The sequence below is a fragment of the Macrotis lagotis genome, chromosome 3, assembly GCF_037893015.1.
Source record: "Macrotis lagotis isolate mMagLag1 chromosome 3, bilby.v1.9.chrom.fasta, whole genome shotgun sequence".
In the NCBI taxonomy this organism is placed as follows: Eukaryota; Metazoa; Chordata; class Mammalia; order Peramelemorphia; family Peramelidae; genus Macrotis; species Macrotis lagotis.
Window position 1 is genome coordinate 67,988,868 of NC_133660.1, and position 24,155 is coordinate 68,013,022.

The 24,155-nt window shown below is 35.0% G+C and overlaps 1 protein-coding gene across 5 annotated transcripts in view; it reads right to left on the reverse strand.

Annotated features, from left to right (window-relative positions):
• Positions 1-61: 61 nt before the first annotated feature.
• LOC141517611 (plasma kallikrein-like) overlaps positions 62-24,155 on the reverse strand; it is a 29,517-nt gene continuing 5,423 nt past the window's right edge. For 2 of the 5 annotated variants that reach the window (XM_074228805.1, XM_074228800.1), the window contains 13 exons: positions 19,649-19,755; positions 18,046-18,205; positions 16,707-16,816; positions 12,318-12,477; positions 11,626-11,732; positions 10,956-11,118; positions 10,704-10,816; positions 10,154-10,322; positions 8,741-8,919; positions 7,877-7,966; positions 5,866-6,005; positions 2,927-3,124; positions 62-251 (listed from right to left, as the gene is read on the reverse strand). In XM_074228805.1, coding sequence (XP_074084906.1) covers positions 2,963-3,124; positions 5,866-6,005; positions 7,877-7,966; positions 8,741-8,919; positions 10,154-10,322; positions 10,704-10,816; positions 10,956-11,118; positions 11,626-11,732; positions 12,318-12,477; positions 16,707-16,816; positions 18,046-18,205; positions 19,649-19,755 — 1,660 coding nt within the window. In that variant the 3' untranslated portion in view covers positions 62-251; positions 2,927-2,962. Of the gene's footprint in view, positions 391-1,869; positions 2,191-2,926; positions 3,125-5,865; positions 6,006-7,876; positions 7,967-8,740; positions 8,920-10,153; positions 10,323-10,703; positions 10,817-10,955; positions 11,119-11,625; positions 11,733-12,317; positions 12,478-16,706; positions 16,817-18,045; positions 18,206-19,648; positions 19,756-24,155 lie in introns of those variants that run through there. The other 3 variants (XM_074228801.1, XM_074228802.1, XM_074228804.1) reach the window with 3 other exon arrangements.

A 24,155-nucleotide genomic window follows, 5' to 3' on the forward strand; every position in this document is an offset into this window, starting at 1 on the left:
CAAAGGTCAGGTCAAATACAATTTACAAACATCAAACACAAACTGGAGATAAAAGAACCCCAAGCAATGACTTTATTTATTGTTTAATTGAAAAACAGCAAGGTTCAGAGTTCCAGATCTCAATTACAGGTTGAGATAGCGACATCTTATTTTTGATTTATTGTAACCTCCAAGACTCCTGTTTGTTTTTGGCAGAGTTAATTGTTCTTGTCTCCAACTCTTGAGCTTTCAGTTTCTGATTGTTTCTTTGTCTGTGGATTAGACAGACCTTTAGTTCATCATCTGCTATTCTTGCCTTGAAGCCACTTCAGTGTTCCTTTTTATACCATCACAGTATGTAAAAGAATAGGAAAAAAAAAGGAAGGAAGGAGAGAAAGAGGGAGAGAAGGACTAAAAAAGGAAGGAGCAAAGAGGAAAGGAGAAAGGGCAAGAAGGAAAGAAGGAGAGAAGAAAGGAAGGAAAGAGGGAAGGAAGAAGAAAAGGAAGGAGGGAGGCAATAAAGGAGGGAAGGAGAAAAGGAGGGAAGAAAAGAGTAAAGGAAGGAGGGAAAGAGAGAAGGAAAGAGGGGGAAAAGGAAGGAAGGAAGGAAAGAGGGAAGGAGGGAGGGAAGGAAGGAGGGAAGGAAGTAAGAAGATAGGATGGAGGGAAGGAAAGAAAGAGAAGAAAAAGAAAAAAGAATTCAGAACACTTCTAAGTTCAACCACTTGGAATCAGTTGGGATAAAAGATTTGTAGGTGAATATAAAAACCATCAGAGTATTTCATTTAATAATAATAATAATAATAGCTAACATTTATATGGTGCTTATTATATGCTAGGATCAATATTAAATATTACACAATAATTATCTCATGATCCTCACAACAACCACAAGAGAGGGGTACTCTTGTTATTCCCATTTTAACATGGGAAATATTTTTCCATATTACCTGTAGATTTGCATTGTCCTTTCCTATTCCCTAGTGTCATGGATAACCTAGGTTGATCTGATATAGCATTTTATACTTTTTAAAATGTATTTCTATTACTATTATAGAGTTCAGTTATCCCAATTTAAGTCCCTTGATACTAAGAATTTCTGTTACTACAAGGAAAAAAAATTCTTTACTGTAATTTGTAGGCTACACAATGAATTTATTGTACTATGAGGAGACTTCTGTCCTTCATAGTCACTGGTCTCATTATTTTGTAGACCTTTATTTCCTTTTAAGAATGAAAAGTTCCTCATTTAAAGCAACTATGCCCAGGCATAGTTTGGAGACAACATGTAATCCCCAAATTCCACAATCTATTTAGTAATAAGAAGACTTTTTGGGAGGTTGTAGCAATTAAGGCACATTGGTGCACTATTGGTGGACTGGGACTGGGAATGACCCTTTTGAAAAGTGATTAGGAATTATTTACAAAAAATTCCTAAACAGTTTGAGCCAATTAACCCAGCTATACCACTGTTTGTCCTATACACAAAGTAGATGGAAAGAGGAAAAAGTCCTCTCTATATAGAAAAGTATTTATAGTATCTCTTTTAAGGTGGCAAAAAACTAGACACTAAGAGGATATCCATCAACTAAAGAATGACTGCACATTGTAATATGATATGGATATGGATATATATATATATAAATGTACATATACATATATAAATGTGATCAAATACTATTATGCTATAAAGAAGAAAAAAGATGATTTCAAAGTAACATGGCAAGACTAAGTAAAAACTGAAACTGAGTAAAAGAAGCAGAATCATAAATATTATGAAAATGTATAACTTATAAACTGGAAACAACTTATAAATTTTATAAACTGATAAAGAATGAGATAAACAGAAAAAGAATTCATTCTATAACAGTATCAAAAAGATAAGCACCTTTCAAAACTTTAAAATCTCAGATATATTTAATAACCATCCAGGATTCCAAAGGACCAGTGATGTAACACGGTATCCATCTCCTGATAGAGAGATAATGCATTATGAGACATGGGAATGTTGAACACAGTCACAATGAGAGAATTTGTTATGTTCCCTTCAATAGTGCAAGTGATGAGAGGGAAAGAAAATAGAAATTTCTGATGATAAAAAATAAAACATGAAAAAAGGAGAAAAAAATAGAAGCACAAATGTGATTTCATGCCAAGTGTCAAAGGAATGTTTATTAGAATGCTTCCAGATTAATGTTGGAATCCTGCGATCTATGAAAAGAAATTCACCTGAGTTAATATGGAAGGGCTTTAATAGTGTTTTGAAGAAAATAGTTGTTTGCTGGCATGGTGACACAGATTTTTCACAACAAAACCATGGTGTCTCTGCCCAATACTTTGGGCAGCTTAGACTTCCCCAGAGAAAAAAATTAGTAAAGGAGAACAAGAAGAATATCCAAAAACACCAAACTCCTGGTGGGCATGCCTCTGCCATGAAAAAAGACTCTGTCCCTCCTTCAAGGACAATGAGTTCCACATGCCATCTAAAACACAATCCAGAAAAATCAGAGTCCTATTCCTCCAAGCTTTTATGTACTGTCAGCAAGGCAACCCCAATATGGAAGAAAGGCCACTGTCCTCATCAGCTGTTTTGATTATGCTTAAATAAACCTTGGTTCAGGGATGGGGAACCTCTGGTTGAGGGCATTGCCAAGACAACTGAAGGCAGGACTCAAAAATCAATAAATCAAAATGCTTTTTATGGGTGAATTAATTAAATGTTTGAGTAAATATAACCCATGAATGATATTATAAATATTCAAATGGTCCTTGGTAGAAAATAAAGTTCTCTACCCCTGGCTTAGATGATCCATCTTTTATATTCCTAAATATTAGAAATCTTCAGATTTGATTCTGCTAAACCAAAAGAATAAAACGGAGGAAATAAAACATTCTTCCCAATATGTTACTATATTTGATAGCCAACATATTTGTAAAAGACTCTTACCATTCACAAGCAGCTTGCTTCATCAAAGAAAGTTGATCAGTTTTGTATGATCCCAAAAATCCAGTCCAGGTATGTATGTACTTTGGTATAAACACCAGGGTGATCCTTTTTAGCACAACCATCTCCCCAACTGGTGATACCAACTAGATCCCATTCACCATTGCTGTCCTTACAGGACAAGGGGCCACCTGAATCTCCCTATCACAGGGGTTAGATAAACAAAATAGAAATTATTTGTAAGAGGTGCATTCAAAGCCAGTTCATATGTGTTTGTAGTTTGAAACATAAAAACATTTGGACAAAATCCCTTTCCTTTGTGCTTGACTTGACCTTACCAATGAATGCCAAATCTAATGGACAATATAGGTTTGAAAATAACAATGTAATTATATTATCCCAATAAGAAAATGACTGAAAACTCAAAAGCTTTCATATAGTGGAACTATAAGAACCTTTTCCCAAACCTTTTATTTATCATAATAGTCAAAAATTCCTACTATATTACTAATTACCATTAAACAGACTTTTTCAGAGCCCATTATTGGGTGACTTGATTACCAAAAAGACCTAATTATTAGGTGGTTTCACTAATAAGAAAATTTCCCATGTATGCTCAAGAAAGCATTACTGTAAAACTCCTCCATAGTTCATTCCCCCCCTCCAAGATATTTTTGTTCAATCATAGAGTCATATACAACTCTTTGTGACCCTGTGGACCATGGGATCAAGCCCATCTGTCCTCCACTGTCTCTCTAAGTCCAAGTTCATGTTCTCCTGACAACTAGCATCTATTTCTCCAATTGACCCCACCACCCCTCTCCTGACTACAAATCCTTCCTTGCTCACAATATACTTTCTCCTCTACCTGCTGCCCAATATAGCTTTTCTTGAATATTTATCAAATTGCTGGGTGATTTCACAAATCTTCATCAAGAATAGTGGAAGCAGATACTTTTGATAGATTAGCTCTTTAAGTATCCTCCAATCACCCTGGCAGTCAACTATTGCTTCAACCCGGATTATCCCAAACTAGTATGACACTGATGTGAGTAGATGTTCTAAATTAAAACTCCAATGCTGTTATTTAAGATTTTAGTAAAAAAAAATAGCTTGGTTTGCTCAGATGGGACTGGAGCGATGGGAGCTCATGAGATATCCATGGAACATTAATGGAATATCAGTCAGTTTAAATGAAGGACCACCAAAAGGAAAATTATAACCATATCATAGTTAAGTAATAGAGATGCACTGTGGCCTGGTGAATACAACACTGCATTTGTAGTCAGGGAAGCCTGGATTTAAATTCTGCCTCTGGCACTTGCTAGATATAGAACCACAGTCAAAACAGGTTATCTCTCTGATTTTTAATCTCCCTAGCTACAAAAATGGAAAATTAATATATGTAATGCTTCTGAAATGTTCTATAATTGTCAGTTAATTTTATTGGCTGAAAAGTTTGAGTAGATTTTGGGGGGAGGGGTGTAAAACTTAAACATTAGAAGTTGGTTAACCAGGTTTTTGTGGTTTAATTTGTGGTGGCATCACACAAGTAATCTAAAAGTCTGCATAACAGTCATGTTAAAGGAACTTTCTCCTTACGAGGAGAATTTGATCTCAATGAAAACTATATAGTATAAAGTTGACAGGTTGGATAAAAGTCTAAGGGGATACCCAGATATGCAAGGATAGGGTTTGGTATTATATTTTTGTTGTTCAGTCAGGTCCAACTATGACCCCAAGAACCATATCATACCAATATTATCCATGGGTTTTTCTTGGCAAAGATGATAAAGTAGATCAAGACAAATAGAGGTTAAGAGACCTGTCCAGAATCACACATGTAAGTAGGTGTCTAAGGCTGGATTTGAACTCAAACCTTCCTGACCACAGGGTCAGCATTCCACTGAGTCACCTAGCTGCCTTTTTGGGTCTTAACCAAAGAGTGAACAAAGCCAAGTTGGGCTTGGAGGGTGGCCCAAACACTCTCCCTCAGCAGGATATACACTGAAGGGCAAATAATTCAACTCATTTCAACAACAAGGGGGTGGGGAAAGTTTCAATAAGGGCTTAGACTTCTTCAAAGTTCTTCAGGAAAGGAGTGAGAATGAGGATAGATTTTTGTAATCTAAATGGCATAAATGTCATTGTATTATTTCCCTGTCCTATTCAATAACCAAGTTTATCTGGTCCAGATCTCAGATCAGCAACAACAAAAAAAAAAGGAATCCAATAATCATATATTTTAATATAAATATAACCTATTCCAATCATATATCATCATAGCTCAAATAGTTATAGAATTCAAAGGTTCATAAAATGCTTTGCTTACATACATTCTGCCATTTAATTATACACACAGTACTTATCTGAGTACTTGTCTGAACATGTATTAATGTCAATGCATTCTATGTTGCTTTTGTAACAAACAGCTACAAATATTTAAATGGAATTTGATAAAAATAGCTTGGTTTTTAATTTGTAATTTTGGTTTTTAATTTGTAGACATAAGTCTAAGGACTTATGTAATCAAGGACAAGGCACTTAACTAGTCCTCATTTGTAAATTGAGTGTTTTGAACTCATATGTCCCCTTTCAATTCCAGTTCTATACTCCTTCATGTCATATTCTTTCATCTCTGAGGGGAGGAAGAAAAGAAAATGAACATTTATTGAGCACTATACTAAGTGTTTTACAAGTATTATCTTATATGATCTTCACAACAATGTTTTAGATGCCATCATTTTCCTCATTTATAGTTAAGGAAATTGAGGCAGCAGTTAAATTACTCACCCAAGGTCACAAGTAAGTGTCTGAGGATAGATTTGAACTCATCTTTCTAGCTTCAGGCTGGGCACTCTATCCATTGCTCCACCTAGCTAGATGCTTTTGCTTAGTAGACCCACTCCAATTGCCAATATTCATATAATAGATTTTGTTACCTTACAAGCATCTTTACCCCCTTCTTTGTAGCCAGCACAGATCATCTGATCAGTTATTTCATATTGACTGTATTTTTCTTTGCATTCTTCAAGGGGGATTAGGGGAATGTTGACCTTTTGGAGAGTATCTTGGATTTCGCCTAACAAAATAAAATGAATATTGAAATGTGTATCAAAATCAGTGAGAAATTGAGGCAGAATTAGAATTCTGAATTCTCTATTAGGGTCCTTTGGGTAAAACTTGGACATTTAAAATTGGGTAAACCATATTTTTGTGGCTTAATTTGTTATGACATACAAGTGATCTGAAAGTCTGGCTAACAGCCATGTATTAATCACCTAAGTGCCAGGCATACAAGTTATATACAATATAAAACAATTTAATGTATTAAAAACAGAATATAAACAGAAAATAATCAGCAAAGGGAAGGCACTAGTATTTTCCCCTTTATCCTAAATTTATTTCTCTTTTTGTGGTGAAATACTATTTATTTTCTAATTATTTGTAAAGATAGTTTTCAGCATTCATTTTTCATAAAATTTTGAGTTACAAATTTTTCTCCCTCCCTTTCCCCCTTCTCAAGGTGACAAGCAATTTGATATAGGTTATACATGTGCAATTGCATTAAGCATCTTTTCACATTAGTCGTGTGAAAGAAGAAGCAGAACAGGAAGGGGAAACCATAAAAAAAAATAAACAAAAAAGTGAAAATAGTTTGCTTCAATCTGCAGTCAGACTCCTTAGCTCCTTCTATGGATTTGGATAGCATTTTCCATCATGAGTTTTTCAGGATTAAGGCAATAACATTAAATAGAATTGGGAAAGGCTTCATGGAGGAGGTGGGGTTTTAGCTGCAACTTGGAAGAGTCGTTGCCCAGGAGGGTTGCCCAGGAGATGAAGGTGAGGAAGGGGAGCATTTCAGTTATGGGAGAAGTCAGTAAAACTACCTGGAGTCAGGGGTGGGTTGTCTTGTGAGAAGAAGATTAGAGACCAGTGCCACTTGATCATAGACTAAAGCTCTGGCTTTGCCATTTAGACATTATTAAACTACCTTCAATTTCTGGTCCACCATCTTCTTCCATAATTATCCATGGTTTAAGGCCTACTTAGAACTTCAAAACTCATCATTTTCATTTACTGCCTATAATCTCTCATTCTAGTTTTTTCCACTGTGCTGGAGGACTGGACTGAGGCAAGAGGACCTAGGTTTGAATTCTACCTCTGACATTTATTCTGAGTTCCTTCCTCTGTAATATGATGGGGGGGGGGGACAGTAACAACAACAATAAGCACCTGCAGTACCTATCTCTCCATCTCTCAACAGTCCAACTCTCAGCTCCAGGCAGTTTCTCTGGCTGTTCCCCTTGCCTTAAATGCTCATCCTCCTCATTTCAACCTATTGACCTTCCTCACTTCCTATAAGTCTCAGTTAAAATTCCATTTTAGAGGAAGCCTTTCCAAATCATATAGTAGGCACTTAATAAATGTTTATTGATTGAAGGACTGACTACCTCAGAGGTTACCATGAGAATCAAACCTTAAAATAGTATATTGACATAGTGATCATTACATTAAAGAATTTCAAAACAGAGAAGAGGATATTGATAAGATTATGCAGAGGTAAATATATTTTGAAGGAAAGGAGAATGTGTTTCTCTTCTTTTTGTTTTTTTAATTTGGACCTGTGATTTCACTGATGTAAGGTATGCCCAGTGAAGAAACCCCTCCCTTAGAAGAACACATTCACCTCTACTATTAAAGAGTTGCCTTGGGCACCCACAAGCCTTGAGTTACACAACAATGTATATGTGTCTGTGTACACACACACACACACACACACACACACACACACACACAATTGATCCTCTAGCTACTACTCCTTAATGCTTGTCATTTCCTTCTAAATTAGGGCTCAATTAATCTGAAATGTCCCAGATTTTTTAAAAATTTCTTTGATTTTATAGCTGAAGCCCACTTTAAGAGTATTTATTTTAAAACATCATTTCATACCATTTTCCTGGGTGAAGCCCCATCCAGTCACCCAGCAACTGGTGTAAGCTTTGTCTTCTTTTTTAGGCAAACAGATATGCTTTGGGGGATCTGGATTGTAAAAGAAAAAATTCTGATTTTATAGACATACACACACGTACACAATGCTATGTTCTGCTCTAGAAACCTAAGAATGAGGTCTCTCCACTTATTGTAAAACTCAATAATGCATTAGAAATAATGGTACTATATGAGGACATTATGGAAATTAGAAACTCCACCCAGAAGCCTGGGGCTCCAGTTTACCATTGGGGAAATTTCTAATTTCTTACTTCTTAAAACTTATTCAGAATTCAGTATCCATAGCATAACTCCAAACCAATCTCTTTCCTTCAGTTCTATCTCAACTCAACCATATCATCTGCTGCTTAGTTGGACAATGGTCTCTGCCTCATTAACCTCAGCCTGCTTGAGGAAGTTTCTCCATTTAAGTACAATAACCAAATGGTAAGTTAATATGGTTCTATGCTTGAGACAACCACCAAGGTAGATTTTGTTTTTCTAGTACCTGGGATGCATCATCTTCCTCTGACTTTAAACTCAATAATTTATGAGACAAAACATGTCATACTGAGAGTTCCACCTGACAGTAATCTCTAGCCTCTTATTCTGAAAGCCACATTATCTCATCTGAGACTGACAGCATTTTAAGCTTAGAAAGAAGACATTTCTTCCCCTTAGGGAAGGAAAAAAAAGCATTATTTTTCCCTTTTCAAAAAGTCAAAGGCTGGCATGAAAGGAGTTATGTCTTATGCAAGCAAAATGCTGAAAAATTTAAATCTAGAAAACTCAAATAGATAATTTCATAGTAAATAGTCCACATACCATTGTAATTCACTGGAGTTTCAAGTGTGATTAAGGCAATATCATGTCTCGTTTTTGAAATTTCGTATTGAGGGTGAATATCAATCTTTTTAGCCCTGAAGAAAGGTGTGTTTGCCTGTATTTCTGACTGATTTAAAATGCCAATATAAATTCTCCAAATATCAGGTGATGATGGTAAGCTAGAAGTAGGGAAAAAAACCTTCATAAAAATATTTAAATGTCCAGAATGCCCTATTTACTCCCAAATTTCCAACTTTGATCTTTTTTAGCTTTTTTTATCTCCTTCCATTGACAACCTACTGACCAACTGCTGACCCCAATGAAAAAAATGAGGAAAACAAAAATAACTAATTTTTTTCTGCATCATGTTTTGGTACTCTAATTCTGTTATTAGCAACAGTCCCTACTTTTGCAGTATTGCAATTTGCAAAATGGCATCTCTCTCTCTCTCTCTCTCTCTCTCTCTCTCTATATATATATATATATATATGTATATATATATATATACATATATATATATATATAATTTCATTTGATTCTGAGTTCTAAAGGAAACCTTTCCTATCCCTTCTTAATTCTAATGCCTTTCTTCCTTTAATTATTTCCTATTTATCCTAAATAGAGCTTGTTTGTATATATTATATGTATATGTATATATTCTTCTGCTTCTTGACCCCTTTTTGCCTCTTTTCATATCCCCAAAACTTCCTGGTCCAAAGCAGATACTTAATAAATGCTAATCTACAGATGGACCAATTCAATTGATTGTCACAGCAACCCTTTAAGACATTATTATTACTTCTTTTTTGTAAATAAGGAAATTGAGGCCAAAAGCAGTAAAGAGACTTGTCTAGAAATCAGGTAGTGATAGTAAATCAGAATTTTAACACAGATCTATCCCCAAGTCCTGAGTTCTAATCATTACTAGTAAAAGAAGTATGAGATGTTTTAATTTACAGCATGTTTATTGCAGATTAGTGGAAGCTCTCTTTGCTCCTCTTCACAGTTCTTTGATTGCCTTCATAAAGACTTCTGAAGCTCTATACTAAAGGGAGCTGTTAATGTTGAAAGCAATAGCATCCTACTGTGGAAAAATTATACTGTCCCTGTAGTCACAAAAAAGTTTGTGTTTGCAGAATTTTCCTCATTGGTCCTCATTCCTTCTTTTCCTCTCCCCCACTTAGTTGATGTTAGGGATCCTGCACTATTTGCATGTGAAGTACAAATCAATTCTCTAAAATATGGGATATCTTGGTGCATATTTAAAAGACAACAGCAGACAGTATGAAGGCAAGAAATGAAGGAAAATCATGTCCACCATGGGTCTTAAAATAATACTGACATGATGATAGTCAAGCTTTCCCCAATATTCTTTCTCTTTCTATTGGAAAAACAGTGAAAGCTAATACTCACTCATCAAAGCAATGAGCTGCTGTTATGATCCAATTAGTCCCAAAGACTGAGCCTCCACATACATGACTCTGTGTTCTCAGTTTGACTTGTAAGGAGGCCTGCCATGGCCATTCTCCTGGTGAAGATTTAACACCTCCAATAATCCTTGATGCTTTCTTCATTGGGCAGACTACAAGGAATTATAATGATGAGGAGAGGTGACATGCATGTAACATTTTCATCATATGCAAATTTTACTATATTATCTCATCTGAGGCTGAAAACAAATGAGTTGGATGGTATAAATCTAACTACTGCCATTTTATGGAGAAGAAAAGAGTTAGCAAGGAGGGCCTCACTCCAGGTCACAGAAGTATAAAATTGAACTTGACTCAGGTCTTTTATTGGTGAGAAGTGCTGAAGCCAGTGTCCAAAATTAGGCAGTAAATCAAAGAAACTTCACTCTCAAAGAAATTCAAAATAATGGACACAATAAAAAGAAGAGACTAAGTGAATTATGATAAAACACTGTATCTCATTACACTTAATAAGAAAAATGAAGACTACTTACCAAATTTTATTAAATCTTTACAGAATCTTAAAGTATAACCAGAGGTACTTTTTGTCCCATGTACTATTCTAGTTGGGGAACCATCAGAAGATATTTTTAAGGAACATTTACACCTAGAAAGATATATAGAAAAGAAAGGAAGGAAGGGAAAGAAACAAAAGAACCATATTTTAAAAGATGTAGCCCTTGTAGAAATAGTAAATATATTCAATAATTTTGTTAACTAGTTTGCAAAAGAAAAATTGATTGTACTTGTTTTCCTTGCAGTCTCCTTGGTGGGGTGTATATGTGAAAAACTGACAGCGTATTGTGTTTGTACAGCTTTTTTGACATTCATTAGCATTTTGAACATAGATAACTTCCAACTCATCCCCTTCAAAGTCCATATCAAAAAGATGTTTGGAATAGCATCGTTCTGTACTGGTCACAGATATGGAAGATGAAAAACACGCACAAATAATAATAGCATTTATATAGCACTTTAGGATTTGCAAGGTGTTTTACATATATCCTACTTTATCCTCACAACAATCCTTATCCCATTTTCAAGACAAAGAGCAGTTAAGTGACTTGCTTAGGGTCACACCATTAATAAAGGTTCAAAGTAAGATTTGAACCAGATTTTCCTGATTTCAGGTTCAGTCACCTATCCACTACAGGCCTGTCTGATTTTATTTTACTATTATTACTTCTCATCCTGCTATTACCACTTCTGTCTCTGTCTCTGTCTCTCTCTTTCTGTGTCTGTGTGTGTGTGTGTGTGTGTGTGTGTGTGTGTGTGTGTGTGTATCGCATGTCTGTGTGTCTGTGATGTCATTCTGCCTCTCTTCTATCTCTGCTCTGGTCTTGCAAATCCTATCCAATCAAACTTTTTCATCTTACTGATGCACCTCAGTTATTGCATGTTATTGTACCACATTACCAGGCAAATCTTTGCAGTTCAGAAGACTATATCCTGAGATAGCATTGTCCTGTGGTATTTCAGAGCTTGGTTTTCCACTGTTTGATGTTTTAAGAAAACACACATTTCTAAAAACAAATTGAAAATATCATAAGAAACACAAAGTAGGAAAGCATCTAAAATTGAACAGAATAATTTTGTAAAATTATGACTAGAGGTACTTCAAGGACAATAGTTTTGTGACATTGACAGAAGATAAGTACCCGTTCACCTTGGTCTCACAGAAAGCTTTGCTGAGATAATTGCACATGGGAGAACAGAAATGAGGGACTTTGGTTGGAGGAATATTGACCTATTATCCTAACTAAGCCTCTAACATGTTCTCCTGCTCAGAGTATTATTGTAGATAGGTTTTGATCCAAGCCTGTACTTTCATTAGAATAGGGAACTCGAGCTATAATAACACCTTCCACAAAATGAGCTAGAAATTTGTCTGTTATTTGTAGTCAAAAAAAGTTGCCTGGGACGTTGGAAAGTTAAGTGACTTACTGAGGGACACACAGGTTATGGTGGCCTTGGCCTACAGCCATATAAGAGTTTTTAACTATAAGACATCCATTCACAGCACCATTCACTATCTTTGAGAAAGACCAAGTCTCTAAACATGCAAATTATAAAATTTGTTATAAAATGAAAGCCAAAATCTCACATACCTTTGTGATTCTATATGGAATGTACTTGTATAGAAAGTAAAAAATAAGCAATTTGGATGATAGGTACAGATAAGCTGGCATACTTCATTATTTGGAGCCATAATTCTGGCAACATTTTCATCAGAAAATGACATCTGTTGAAACGTATTCATTTGGCAACCTGTGAAGGCACATTAGTCCTTTAACACTCAGAATTTCATATGCTTTGTTTCCTAATACAGGAAGAGATAATCTCCTTCCCCTCCCTCCCTAAGCCATCTAAACCCTTTCCCCAATCTCTCATCTTTATAAGACTCTGATTTCCATTATGCTGGAAGGAACTCAGAATTCTTTGTCTCACTGAGACCCTTTCCAGTAGTTGGGCTCCAGTGCCTCCAGGCTCTCCATCCTGCAGAGTGAACTCTTAGCTGCATCCTAAAGATTCATGGGTCTTAACATTCATCCTGTACCTCTAGGACCTTTGGGTCTTCCCATCAACCCTGCAGATGCACCCTCCTGCGTGTGCTGTCTCCTCCAATTAAAGTGTAAATTCTTTTAGAATAACAACTGTTTCTTTTTTTTATCTTTCCAGATTGAATAATACTTGACACATTCTAAAGACTTAATAAATGCTTTTTAACTCATTAATAAATTACAATAACATTAAAATTATATTGGATTCAGATCTAAGGATACTATTATTGAAAACATTAATATGTGAGATCACTGTTCCTTTGAAGTTCAGTTCTCAGAGGACAAGAGACTTGACTGGAAGTGATTGTATAAATCTATAATTCCAATTTCTGGGAATGTTGAGATAGGCAGATCTCTTGACTATAGAAATTTTGATTTGCGAATTATACAGGTGTGGGTTCCACATTAATTTTGGCATTAATTAATTAATAACTATGCAGGGAGGCCTCTGGATTACACAGGGAAGAGTAAACTGACCTAATTTGGAAACAGAACAGTTCAAAGGTTTTGTGTTAATCAGAAGTGTGATCAGACCATCAGTAATCCCTGTACTTGGACAAGTTGAAGAGATCTAGTCTTTAAAAAAAAAGTATCAGATCTAGAAGGCAACCAGGTATGCAGTGGATAGAGCACTGACCTTAGAGTCAAGAGAACAGGAATCTGAATCTGGCCTCAGACATTTATTTATTAATTGCATGACCTTGGGCAAGTCACTTAACCCTGTTTGCCTCACATCCAGGGCCATCTCAGTTGACTCTGGAGGAGAAAGTGAGACTAGTGACTTAACACAGCACCCCCCCACCCAAATCCAAATCATGTACTTGTATTGGCATCACCCATGATGTTATGGTCTTCTTCAATAATGAAGGATAAATATCATCATCATTAGAATTAGAGGAGATCTAGAGTTAGAGGAGATTAAAGAGTCTATGAAGTCCAAGCCTCTGAGTTTACAGATAAGGAAACTGACGTGCTCTGTGTCCTACACATCAAAAGGGAGGAAGGATTTAAACCCAAATTCTCTGATTCCAAGACACTACTCTTTCCACTATAGTAGACTACAAGCCAAAACAATCTTTATTTTTGTTACATCACTTGAAAGAAGACAGAATTGTTCGTGTTTGCAAAGCAAACAAAGTCTTAAATTTCTAAGGTAGGCAGATTTTTTTCAGGGAGAGTAGACTATTGATCCAAACTCTCCTAACCCCATCATCCTCTCTAAAATTTTTAAAAGTACTAGTTACTTCCATCTGTCAAATACTTAATTGTCCTTTGCATTAGTCAGACCCATGGGCTAGGTAACTGAGAATATGAACTATTGTTTCCTTGGAGTTATTTTTCTACAACTATCTATGATTCTTCTCTGACATACTCCCTCAGTACCCATGGCTATTCCTGCAAAAACCAGGAAATGCTAGTTTCTGCTGATCTGGAAAGGCTTCAAGTAAATTCTCCATTAGGTGATATGTTTTCCAAGGATAGAAAAACATAAAGACAGTCTACTAAGGAAAAGATATCCATTGGTGGAAAAAATACCAACAATAATGGTCATGATTTTTGAAATATTATATAACTTATCTGGTACATATGGAATAAGACAAAGTAACAAAGTGGCATGCTGGATTAAGTACTGAATTTGGAACCAGCAAGATTTGGAATCCTGCTTCAGATACTAACTGTATGACCCTGAGCAAATCACTTAACCATTCTCAACTCCAATTTCTCCATCTACAAAATAAAGAAAATCGAAACAGTTATCTCTGAGGGTATTTTGTCAGGAACAAATGAGATAACATATGATGTAAAGTGTTTTGTCAATCTTAAAATGTTCCATAAATGTTAATTATCACCCCACAGCCCCTTACAGCTGTAAAGTTCGGAGACTTTTCAGTCTTTATGATACTCAACAAAGAGAAGCATAAGATAAATACCTAAGAGTTTATAGATCCTGAAATAAGCAAATTTAGATTAGATCAGAAACAAAGTTCATTATGATATCATTCATGTCATTTTTATTAAACTCATTTGTTAATTCCATTTTCTTCTTTTTAGTTCTTATAAATTCTATTAACCTATATATAACTATCAATCATAATAAAAATCACTGATAACAATTATGTTTTCTCATAGGGAAAACAATACCAAACTGTGCATAGCTTAAATGCCAGTGGCTTATGTTGTCAGGCTAATTTGAGATGAATTAATTTATATTTGTAATCCTCCTGTCTGGCACATAGTAGGCCTTTAATATATACTGATTCAATATATATTTACTGAATGTCTTCTATGTGTTAGTCAAGTCTAGTCAACTCAACAAGCTTTATGAAGCACTTACCATGTTTCAAGCACTGTGCTAAGTGCTGAGCAATAAGCTTCTGGCTATGATATATTATCTATTTTCATTATGTCCTCCTCAACCCTCTTTAATGTCATGGATTTTGACTTCTATCAGAAGATCATAGGTTTTGAGTTGGAAAGGAACTTAATAAATTCATTTTATAGATGAGGAAATGAAACTCCATAGGGAGCCTTGTCCAGAGACAAACTTCAAAACCAGTTTTTAATGACTCCAAAGCTAGTACTCGAACCACTATCCCAATGACCACATTATATACATAAATATACAGATGTACATATACATATACATATATTCAGACATACACACATAGGGAAAATTATTCTATACATCTCTTTATCAGTTCTTTCTCTGGATGCAGAGTGTCTTTTGTCATATATTTTTATAGCTTATTTTGGCTTTTTAAAAATATTTTAATGAACAGAAAATCCATTCTGACCCACTAGAAAGATTCCTAGAAGTGGAAAAACCAAAAGAAATTTCTGTGACAATCAGTGAACCAGCACTCTCCTGGGTGTTTGGTCATGCCACTTCTCAGGACTTTTGTTCCATGTTACTCTGTCTGCATGTTCCAACATACCTTCTGGGCTTTCCCTTTTTGGATCTATGCTTAGCTCTAGGAATTTTGAACTGTGAAATTTGAACCTGTTCCCCTTCTCATGGTTTAGTCTCTTTTAAAAAACAAACAAGCAAATGAGCAAAAACAATACAAACAGCAAAACCTAAGAAATAACCTAACTCCCTTAGTTGGCCTGTATTTGCAACCAATATCTAATAATCAAATCTTTTTCCTGTCTACCACAGAGAATATAGTATACTAGATAACCAAAGCACTCTTCTTACTGACAGCTATTCCCCCAGATCCTATGACCAGTGACCTACCTTCCTTCTAGTTAGCACCTTGCATCACGGATTCCCTTGAGTCAAAACATCAATGTCATTCTTAAAAAGAGGTCATATGGTGCAAAGGAATGAGGATTGCATCTGGATTGCAGATAGAGGTTATGGTTTCAAATACTAGCTTTGCTAGGTCACTTGTATGAACTTGGGTAAATCACTTAACCTCTCTGGAACTTGGTTTCCTTGACTGAAAAATAAGGGGATTCTACTGGATGCCTTTTGGGGTGCCTTTACAGTTCTAATTCTAACATGCTGAAAACCTATTTCATGCATTCTTTGTTAGTAATATCATAATTTGTGTTGATCCATCATCACTCATTAGGGATAGGAAATTTTGAGTATGGACAGGAAATTACAAGGACATCCCAAGCAATTTTTTCCAGAGAAGATTGTCCTGGGATAAAGATAGTGAATGATAACAGGGCCCTTGCAGCAATTTCTCTGGCTTTAGTAATGTTACTATCATTAAAGTTATCTGTAGCTTAGTGAGTTAAAATAAACATTAGAGATAATCCTCTCAATAATAAAGGTGAATTATCCATCCATCTCAGAAGTTATTAGCCATTAGTCCAAGGTAGAGGAACCTCTGTTCTCTGCCACATTAGGTATAAACTCTGTCCAAGAGTTTCTTGTTTTCTGTACAATAAATCGTGTGGTATGGTGTATATAGAAATAATTACCCATATCAGAAAGTCCACAGGGCTTTAGGGAGTATCCTGACACCAAGCCATGCACCATCTTGATAGTGTCTGGGTTTCCTGATTGGCTATGCTTCAGTAGACATGTATTTCTGAGGAAGAAGGAAAGAAAGCTTATTATTGATTTTGCTTCATATTTATTCTTTGCTTTTTTGATCGTTACAAAATGAAGTAAGTTACATTCAGCAGCACAATGAACAATTCCAACTATAGCATGGTTTCATTTCCTCCTTTGGCAAAATTCCATTGAAAATTACAGTAATGATAATCATGGCAGTAAGACCAGGAGACATGAAAGAGTTAGAAACTATAACATGGGTAGAATGATGGAAAGAACCAAAGAATAGATAGAATAGGGAAAGATATGTGTTACATACATAGGTTTGTAACCATGTCCAAAATTAGATGACTAAGCTAAAGTTAAAAATCTATGTACTAATACCATACCCATAGACCTTTAACAACATTACCATGCCTAGAACATAACCTTGAACAAGGCCTTAGCTTAGCCTGGAAGAGAGAAGAAAAATCATCTTTTATGTTTGAAAGGATCTTTAGCTGAAGTTAAAGACAATTTAAATCCTGGCTCCAGGTCATAATAGGTGACCAATTTTAGGAAATGCACTTTACTCTGGTGTACTTCAATTTTTCTGTCTGTAAAGTGTATAATACACATTTATATTGTCCATAGGGTTTCTTTAAGATTCAACTGAGATGGCAAAATATTTTGCAATAATAAAGTAGAATACAAATCTTTGAAGGTGGAGATTTGTTTTTGTATTTGTCTTTATTGTTCAGTTTTATTGTTTCCCAATCCTCCTTCATGTTAGTCCCTTTTCTGTAATTTATACTGTCTATGTATTATTTGTTCATAGTTGTTGCCTATTATTTCCCCCTTTAGACTATGAGCTTATTGATGTCAGGGACATTTGAAAAAAAAAACCTGTCTCCATCACTTAGCAGGTTCTTGATCACGTGTTTTGTCTTGATTTGACTGGTGAATTTTCCATCTATTAACTAGGACAGAATTATAAAATGAACATTCCTTGACAGAAAGGATGCTGAAATGCTTTCAAGTCCAATAACAAAGCATGTTTGACCATTTAGTTTGGACATTTAAGACATTTATTGTCCTCTTAACTATTCTGTCTCCCATGGGAGATATCATTGAGACATGCTCACCCATAAAGATAGCTGATATATCAAGAATACTAAGAAAGAGAAAAGGGAGACTGGATGGTACTTTTTTCTATTTGAAAAAGAGTTAGTTCAGACTTAAGTTAAATATTTAACAGAATCTTTCAGGAAAATTGTTGCTCACCGAAACTCTGGACTGTGGAATGTCTGTGTGGCATATGTGTAAAATTGGCAGAGGGCATGATTTGTACATAGTCTTTGACATTCTTCAACAGTGTTCACCTTGGATATGTTGAAATTCTCCCCTCTCATATCAAGTCCTACATGCTTCTCCTTACTACAAGCTGTAGATACATAACAAACAGAATTGATGCAGTTTCTTAATTAGAATAATAACTTCTTTAATCAATGGTCCTTGAAAGAATTTCATTTTTATTCACCATAAGAAAAATCTCTTTTTTGTGTTTTATTTTATTATATTTTCAATTTCTGGAACAAAATAAGCATTTCCATAGCAGTACAATAAAAAAGATGATTGTTCATGAAACTGCCAATCTACCATATACAACTTACTATTCCCTCCAAATATACAATAAATTGTCATGTATATTTCTTTTTTTTCTTCCTTCCCTCTCCCACCCTAGAGATGGCTACCATTATATACACATACACATTCACACACATATATTTAAAATTATTCTATACATACTTCTATTTATCAGTTATTTCTCTGGATGCATTTAACATCTTTCTTTATATGTCCTTTCTTTTTTATGTATTAAACAAATTTTCTTTTATTTACTCCTCATAAGCTAGTTATAGCTGATACTAGAAAACTACTAGAAAATAATGAAATTTGCTAACTGGATGACTCTAAGTTGCTCACTTCCTCATCTCTAAAATGGAGAAGGCAGTTTTGGTATAGTATAAGAGAGCTATCAGAATCAGGAAAATGTGGATTTAAGTCCCAGCTCTGCCAGTGACTATGTGACCAAGGTCTAAAATTGGGTGACTAATGTATAGCAAGATAGCTCTTCAGCAGTGCTGTCCTTGTGGCCTTGAAAAACATTACCATGCCTTGAACAGTGTTTCAAACACTCTGTGCTCAATTAATAGTTAGAAATTACTTGACTCCTACATCACTAGTCATCATGGACAATTTCAAGAGGATCCTTCTCCTTTCGATAGGAAGTAGAAGAAAAGAAATTCAAACAAAAGCATTCAATGTTTTAGTCATTGAAAGATTTTTCCTCATAGAATATCTCCTTTTGCTTTCCTTTGTAGATTGGCCAGTAAGGATTGTCTATTGCCTTTCTTTTCATCCCCAGAATTTAGCACAAACTCTGGACAGAGCAGGTGCTTGATTAATATTTCTTGATTGAGTTAATATTGAATGTAATATAGTTTTTATGTGTTGATTAGTTTTGCAGATTTTTTCCTTGTTTTTATTTTTTATTGTAAGGATTGACAGGGGTAGAGAGGAAATATGGACAATAATATAAGAAATATACCATAAAATCTATTCAAAACAGAGCAAAAAATAAATCCTCAGGGAATTGTCTTCCAGAAATGTATGGAGTCTCCATAGCCAACTGGCAAGGAAAAGAAAGAAAGGAAAGAAATAAAAATGAGAGAAAGGAAAGGAAGGAAGGAAGGAAGGAAGGAAGGAAGGAAGGAAGGAAGGAAGGAAGGAAGGAAGGAAGGAAGGAAGGAAGAAAAATAAAAGTTAGACAAAGTTTATTATAATTAAGCTACACCAATTGCAATTTCAATAAACCACAACTTACCACTTCTTTGGTAAAAACATGGTTTTAAAGAATATCCAGAAATTGCATTTGCCTTATTAATTCCTGGAAGAGTTCCAGTAATGCTGTCTTTTAAGAAGCAACCAAACCTATGGGAAAGGAGCACATCACAATGAGAATAGATAAGTATGTGAACAGGTACCTTATAATTACGTAAATTATTATATCTATATAACTAGTCACATGTTTAAAATTTCTAATAAGTTTATATTTAATGTGTTTTAAAATTTATTTTATTTTTAATTTATGGAATATAATAAAATGATGATTACACATGGAACTGCAAATCTACTGTGTACAATTTGCTATTCTTTTCAAATAAAAAAATTTTCATGTAAATTTCTTTTTCTCTTCCCCCCAAGGCTACCATTAGTCACAAATATACATAGACATGCATACAATAATATATATATATACTTACATATGCACAAATATATAAATGAATATACACACATAGGTAAAATTATTCTATTACGCCCTCCAAAAGCATTCCTTTGTGATCAATTGACAAGTAACAGGTATCTCTGAGCTTAGAAGGGTAAGTTTCCAGACTTGAAACATATTTTAGCTCTGGACTAGTATTCAAAGTGTTGCTACATTCCAGGGACCTACCAGAAGTTGAAGAACCTGTGTCATCTTCAAGCCATGATGAATCATCAGAGCATGACTTAAGTGTCTGTGGTGGGGGGTAGGAGTGGGAAGGAAGGGGGTACTCCTATCATCCTTCCCTATATAATGGTTTGTTTATGAATCCATTTATCAGTTCTTTCTCTGAATGCAAAGAGTGTCTTCATTTTTTTATAGTTTATTTTGGTATTTTAAAACATTTTAATGGACAGAAAATCCATTCTGACACATCAAAAAATAAAATTTACCATAAAGTAACATTCTATTAACTTTAATTGTATTCAATAAGTTTCTGGAATCAGAAGATTGAACTAAAGAGGATAATAAATTTAGACAAGGCATGGTCCTGTTTTCCAGGAGCTTATAGTTAAGCAGGACGATATATTCTATATACCTATAACTATAATGAACAATAGTATATACTAAATACTGTTTTTCTTTTTCTTTGCATTCCAATCACTTAGATCAATAATTGATACTTAGTAAGTACTTAATAAACAAATATTGATCAACTTATTTTATAATTGTACATTTGTTTGTATACTATCTCCTCCATTATGCTGTAAGTTCTTTAAGGATAGAGACTTTCAGGTACCTCTTTTTATATTCTCAGCATTTAACACAGTGCCTAGTACATAATAGATATTTAATAAATGTTTATTGGTTAATTGAATAATTGATTAGAATGGCATAATAGAAATTGTCATCTAAGAAGATGGAACACAAGGCCTTTCCTGACTGAGGGGAAGGGTAAAGGCCCTGACAAATTTGCTTCAATATTTTCAAAGATATATGGTTTCATCACTTTGAACTTTCTACAGATCATAAAACATCTGGCAGAGGAAGAAAAACCCTTAATTAGAGTCTAAAATTCTTGTGAAAATCAGAGCTTAATGAGATAAATCTGACCATTCACTATAAGATCAAAGTAGACAGAAAACATATTAAAATTAAGAATTGTGAATTTTTGAATCTCTGGTGTGGTTGTGGCCCTGGGGGGAGGGGACTCCTATTATCCTTCCCCATATAATGGCTTGTTTTGAATTATTAAATGTATAAATAGGGGCTAGGATTGAAATGGGGACTATTGATACAAGAAGTTCCTTGTTCTCAAGCAAGCTTGTTCCATTTTTGCAATAACTATGAAGTCTTCTATACTAAAACAGTTACTTAAGGGACTTGTTCAAGAGGTGTCCAGCTGGTATGTGTCAGAAGCAAGTCTTGAAACCAGGTCCTTCTGGTTCTGAGATCAGCCTTCTATCCATGACACTGTGCTGACCTTCTTATGAATATTTATCACATGTTGAAAAGGATCCATTCCCTAAAGTCCTAGACTTAAGATCTCATAATGGCATGGAAATAATCCGGACTCTCACGTATCTTTTCTCAGTGAAGGATGATTACTTCTTCTGGGACTCTCCCATATTTGACACTATTGAACATACTTTCCTTTATATGCTCCCTACTCTCTAGGTTTTTGTAACATTAGTATCTTCCCTCTTCTTAGTCATCTTTGTTGAATCTTCCTCCATGGTCATGCCTACTAACCATGAGTAGGTTGTGTCCTATGTCCTCTTCTCTTCTCCTTTTAGACAATTCTGCTTGGTTATCTTATCTGTCATCATGGATTCAATATCAACTGTATGTAAATGATTCTCATAGCCATATGTCCAGCCCTAACCTTTCTCCTGGGCACAATTCCAAATTCTTCTTGAGTATCTTGCACTAGTTGTACTGTAGACATTTAAAACTTAACATGTCCAAAGCAGAAGTCATGATTAATTTCAATAAATCCTCATTTCTTTCCTACCTCCCTATTCCTGTCAAGGATGTCACTATTCTCCCATTACTTTGGAGTCATTCTCAACCTCTAATTCGCATTCATCACCACTCATCAGATCTATTACCCAATTATTTTTTATTTCAATCTTCACAATATCTCTCCTTTCCACTCATATTGCTACCACCTCAATTGAAACCCTCTTTGTCTTTTTCCTAGACCACTGCAAAATCCTGGTTGGTTCCTTTGCCTCACACAGGATCACTTCCTTACTCAGTAAATTTCAAAGATCTAATGTAAAATCTTTTGTTTGGCATGTAACATTCCTATCAATTTATGCCCTCCTTCTCACACTTTACTCCCACAAATTCTACAATCCAACAAAATTGGTCTTCATGCTGTTTCTTGGGTACAGCATTCCATCTCTGATCTTTGTGCCTTTTTTACTAAATATTCACAGGCCTAGAATGCTCTCCTCTCTATGGTTTTTATCTTCAATACTCAGTTTATATTTCTTCCTTAAAAGATCTTTCTAGGTACCATCTTCCCACCTAGTATGGGATTACCTTCCATTTACACTGCATATGCTCCATATGTAAAATTTTGTGAATATTAATCACCCCTTTACCCATTAGAATGTGAGCTTCTTATAGGCAGTATCATTTTTGTTTGTTTATTCTGCCTTTCTTTGCATTTCTGGGGCTTAAGATAGTGTGTCACTAATTAGTAAGCACTTAATAAATGTTGTGGCCAAGTCAAACCAGTTTTTAAGATAGTCAATAAGTTTTTAGTAAAGGCCTACCTAGTAGATACTTGGGAAACAAATTCAAAAATAAAAGAAAAAAGATAGAGATGATTGACTATGTGTCTATAATACAAAATTCATCTGAGATTAAATTCAGCCCATTTCTAGGCTGTCTATCATATGGCTACGTGTCTATCCTCTTCCTTTCCCTATCATGTGACTGGGGGGGGACAAATATGGCAACATGAAGGGCTAAGAGCTGCATTAGGAGAGGAAGCAGTCTCAGGAATGAAAATAAGCTTCTTTTCATAATATCATGTACTTAGTCTAACTTCTTCATTTTAAAGTTGAGCATACTGAGGCAGAGAGAGGCTAAATGACCTGCCCAAAGTCACACATGTAAATATAGAAATGATGTATTCAGTTTCCCAAACCAATGCTCATTCCATTGACCACATAGATCCCAGGAACATAGATCTGCAGCTAGAAGGGACCTAGCATAATAATCAAAAAACTACAAGAGATCACAAAGGCACTGACCTTGAATCTGGTCCCTCTAATTTTACAAAGGAAAAACTAGAGGAACTGAGATGTTAAATTACTTGTCCATGGTCACATAGCAGTTTTATGTCTGTGGCAGAAACAGAATGGATATCTGCCTGTCTCCAAGTCTAGCATTCTGAAGACCATACCAGTGCTGGGTACTGCTAAGCACTAAATGAATACAACCTAATTACTAGTCTCAAAATATTTTCAATCTAATTAGGTGTGGGAGTGAGAGAGGAGGCAAAAGTGGGTTACCTGTCACAGACTAAGATGATTCTACTTTATCACTGGTGTTAGAAGATCTGTTTTGAGTTTTTATTTATTTGTCATGGATAGGTTACAATAAAACATCTATACTCCATGTATCTGCTATATAACTTTTATTTTGCTTTTAACCTATCTTGTGAAGATTGAAAAATATTTATGAAATGACTAACTAAAGTTGAAGACATCTGAAGTTGAGATTGAAGCATATTTAATTGAAAGCTAATAGAAATTAATATGGTCACCATATGATCTTGCACTAGTCAATTTTTCATCTCTAGGAATCGGTTTTGTCATCTATAAATGAAAGAGGTTCCATTAGATTCTCCCTCCCAGTTCTATATCCTATGATATTGGCCTCTTTCATTCTTTTTGGCTCAGACACAGGAACAGGGAAATGGCATTGGATCTGTAGTCATACCTAGGTTCAGATCCCATCTCTGATACTTCCTTTGTTACTTTGGCTAAGATATTTAGGGCCAGAGGCATAGAACTGAAAGGAAACTTAGAAATCCAGCCCTCTCATT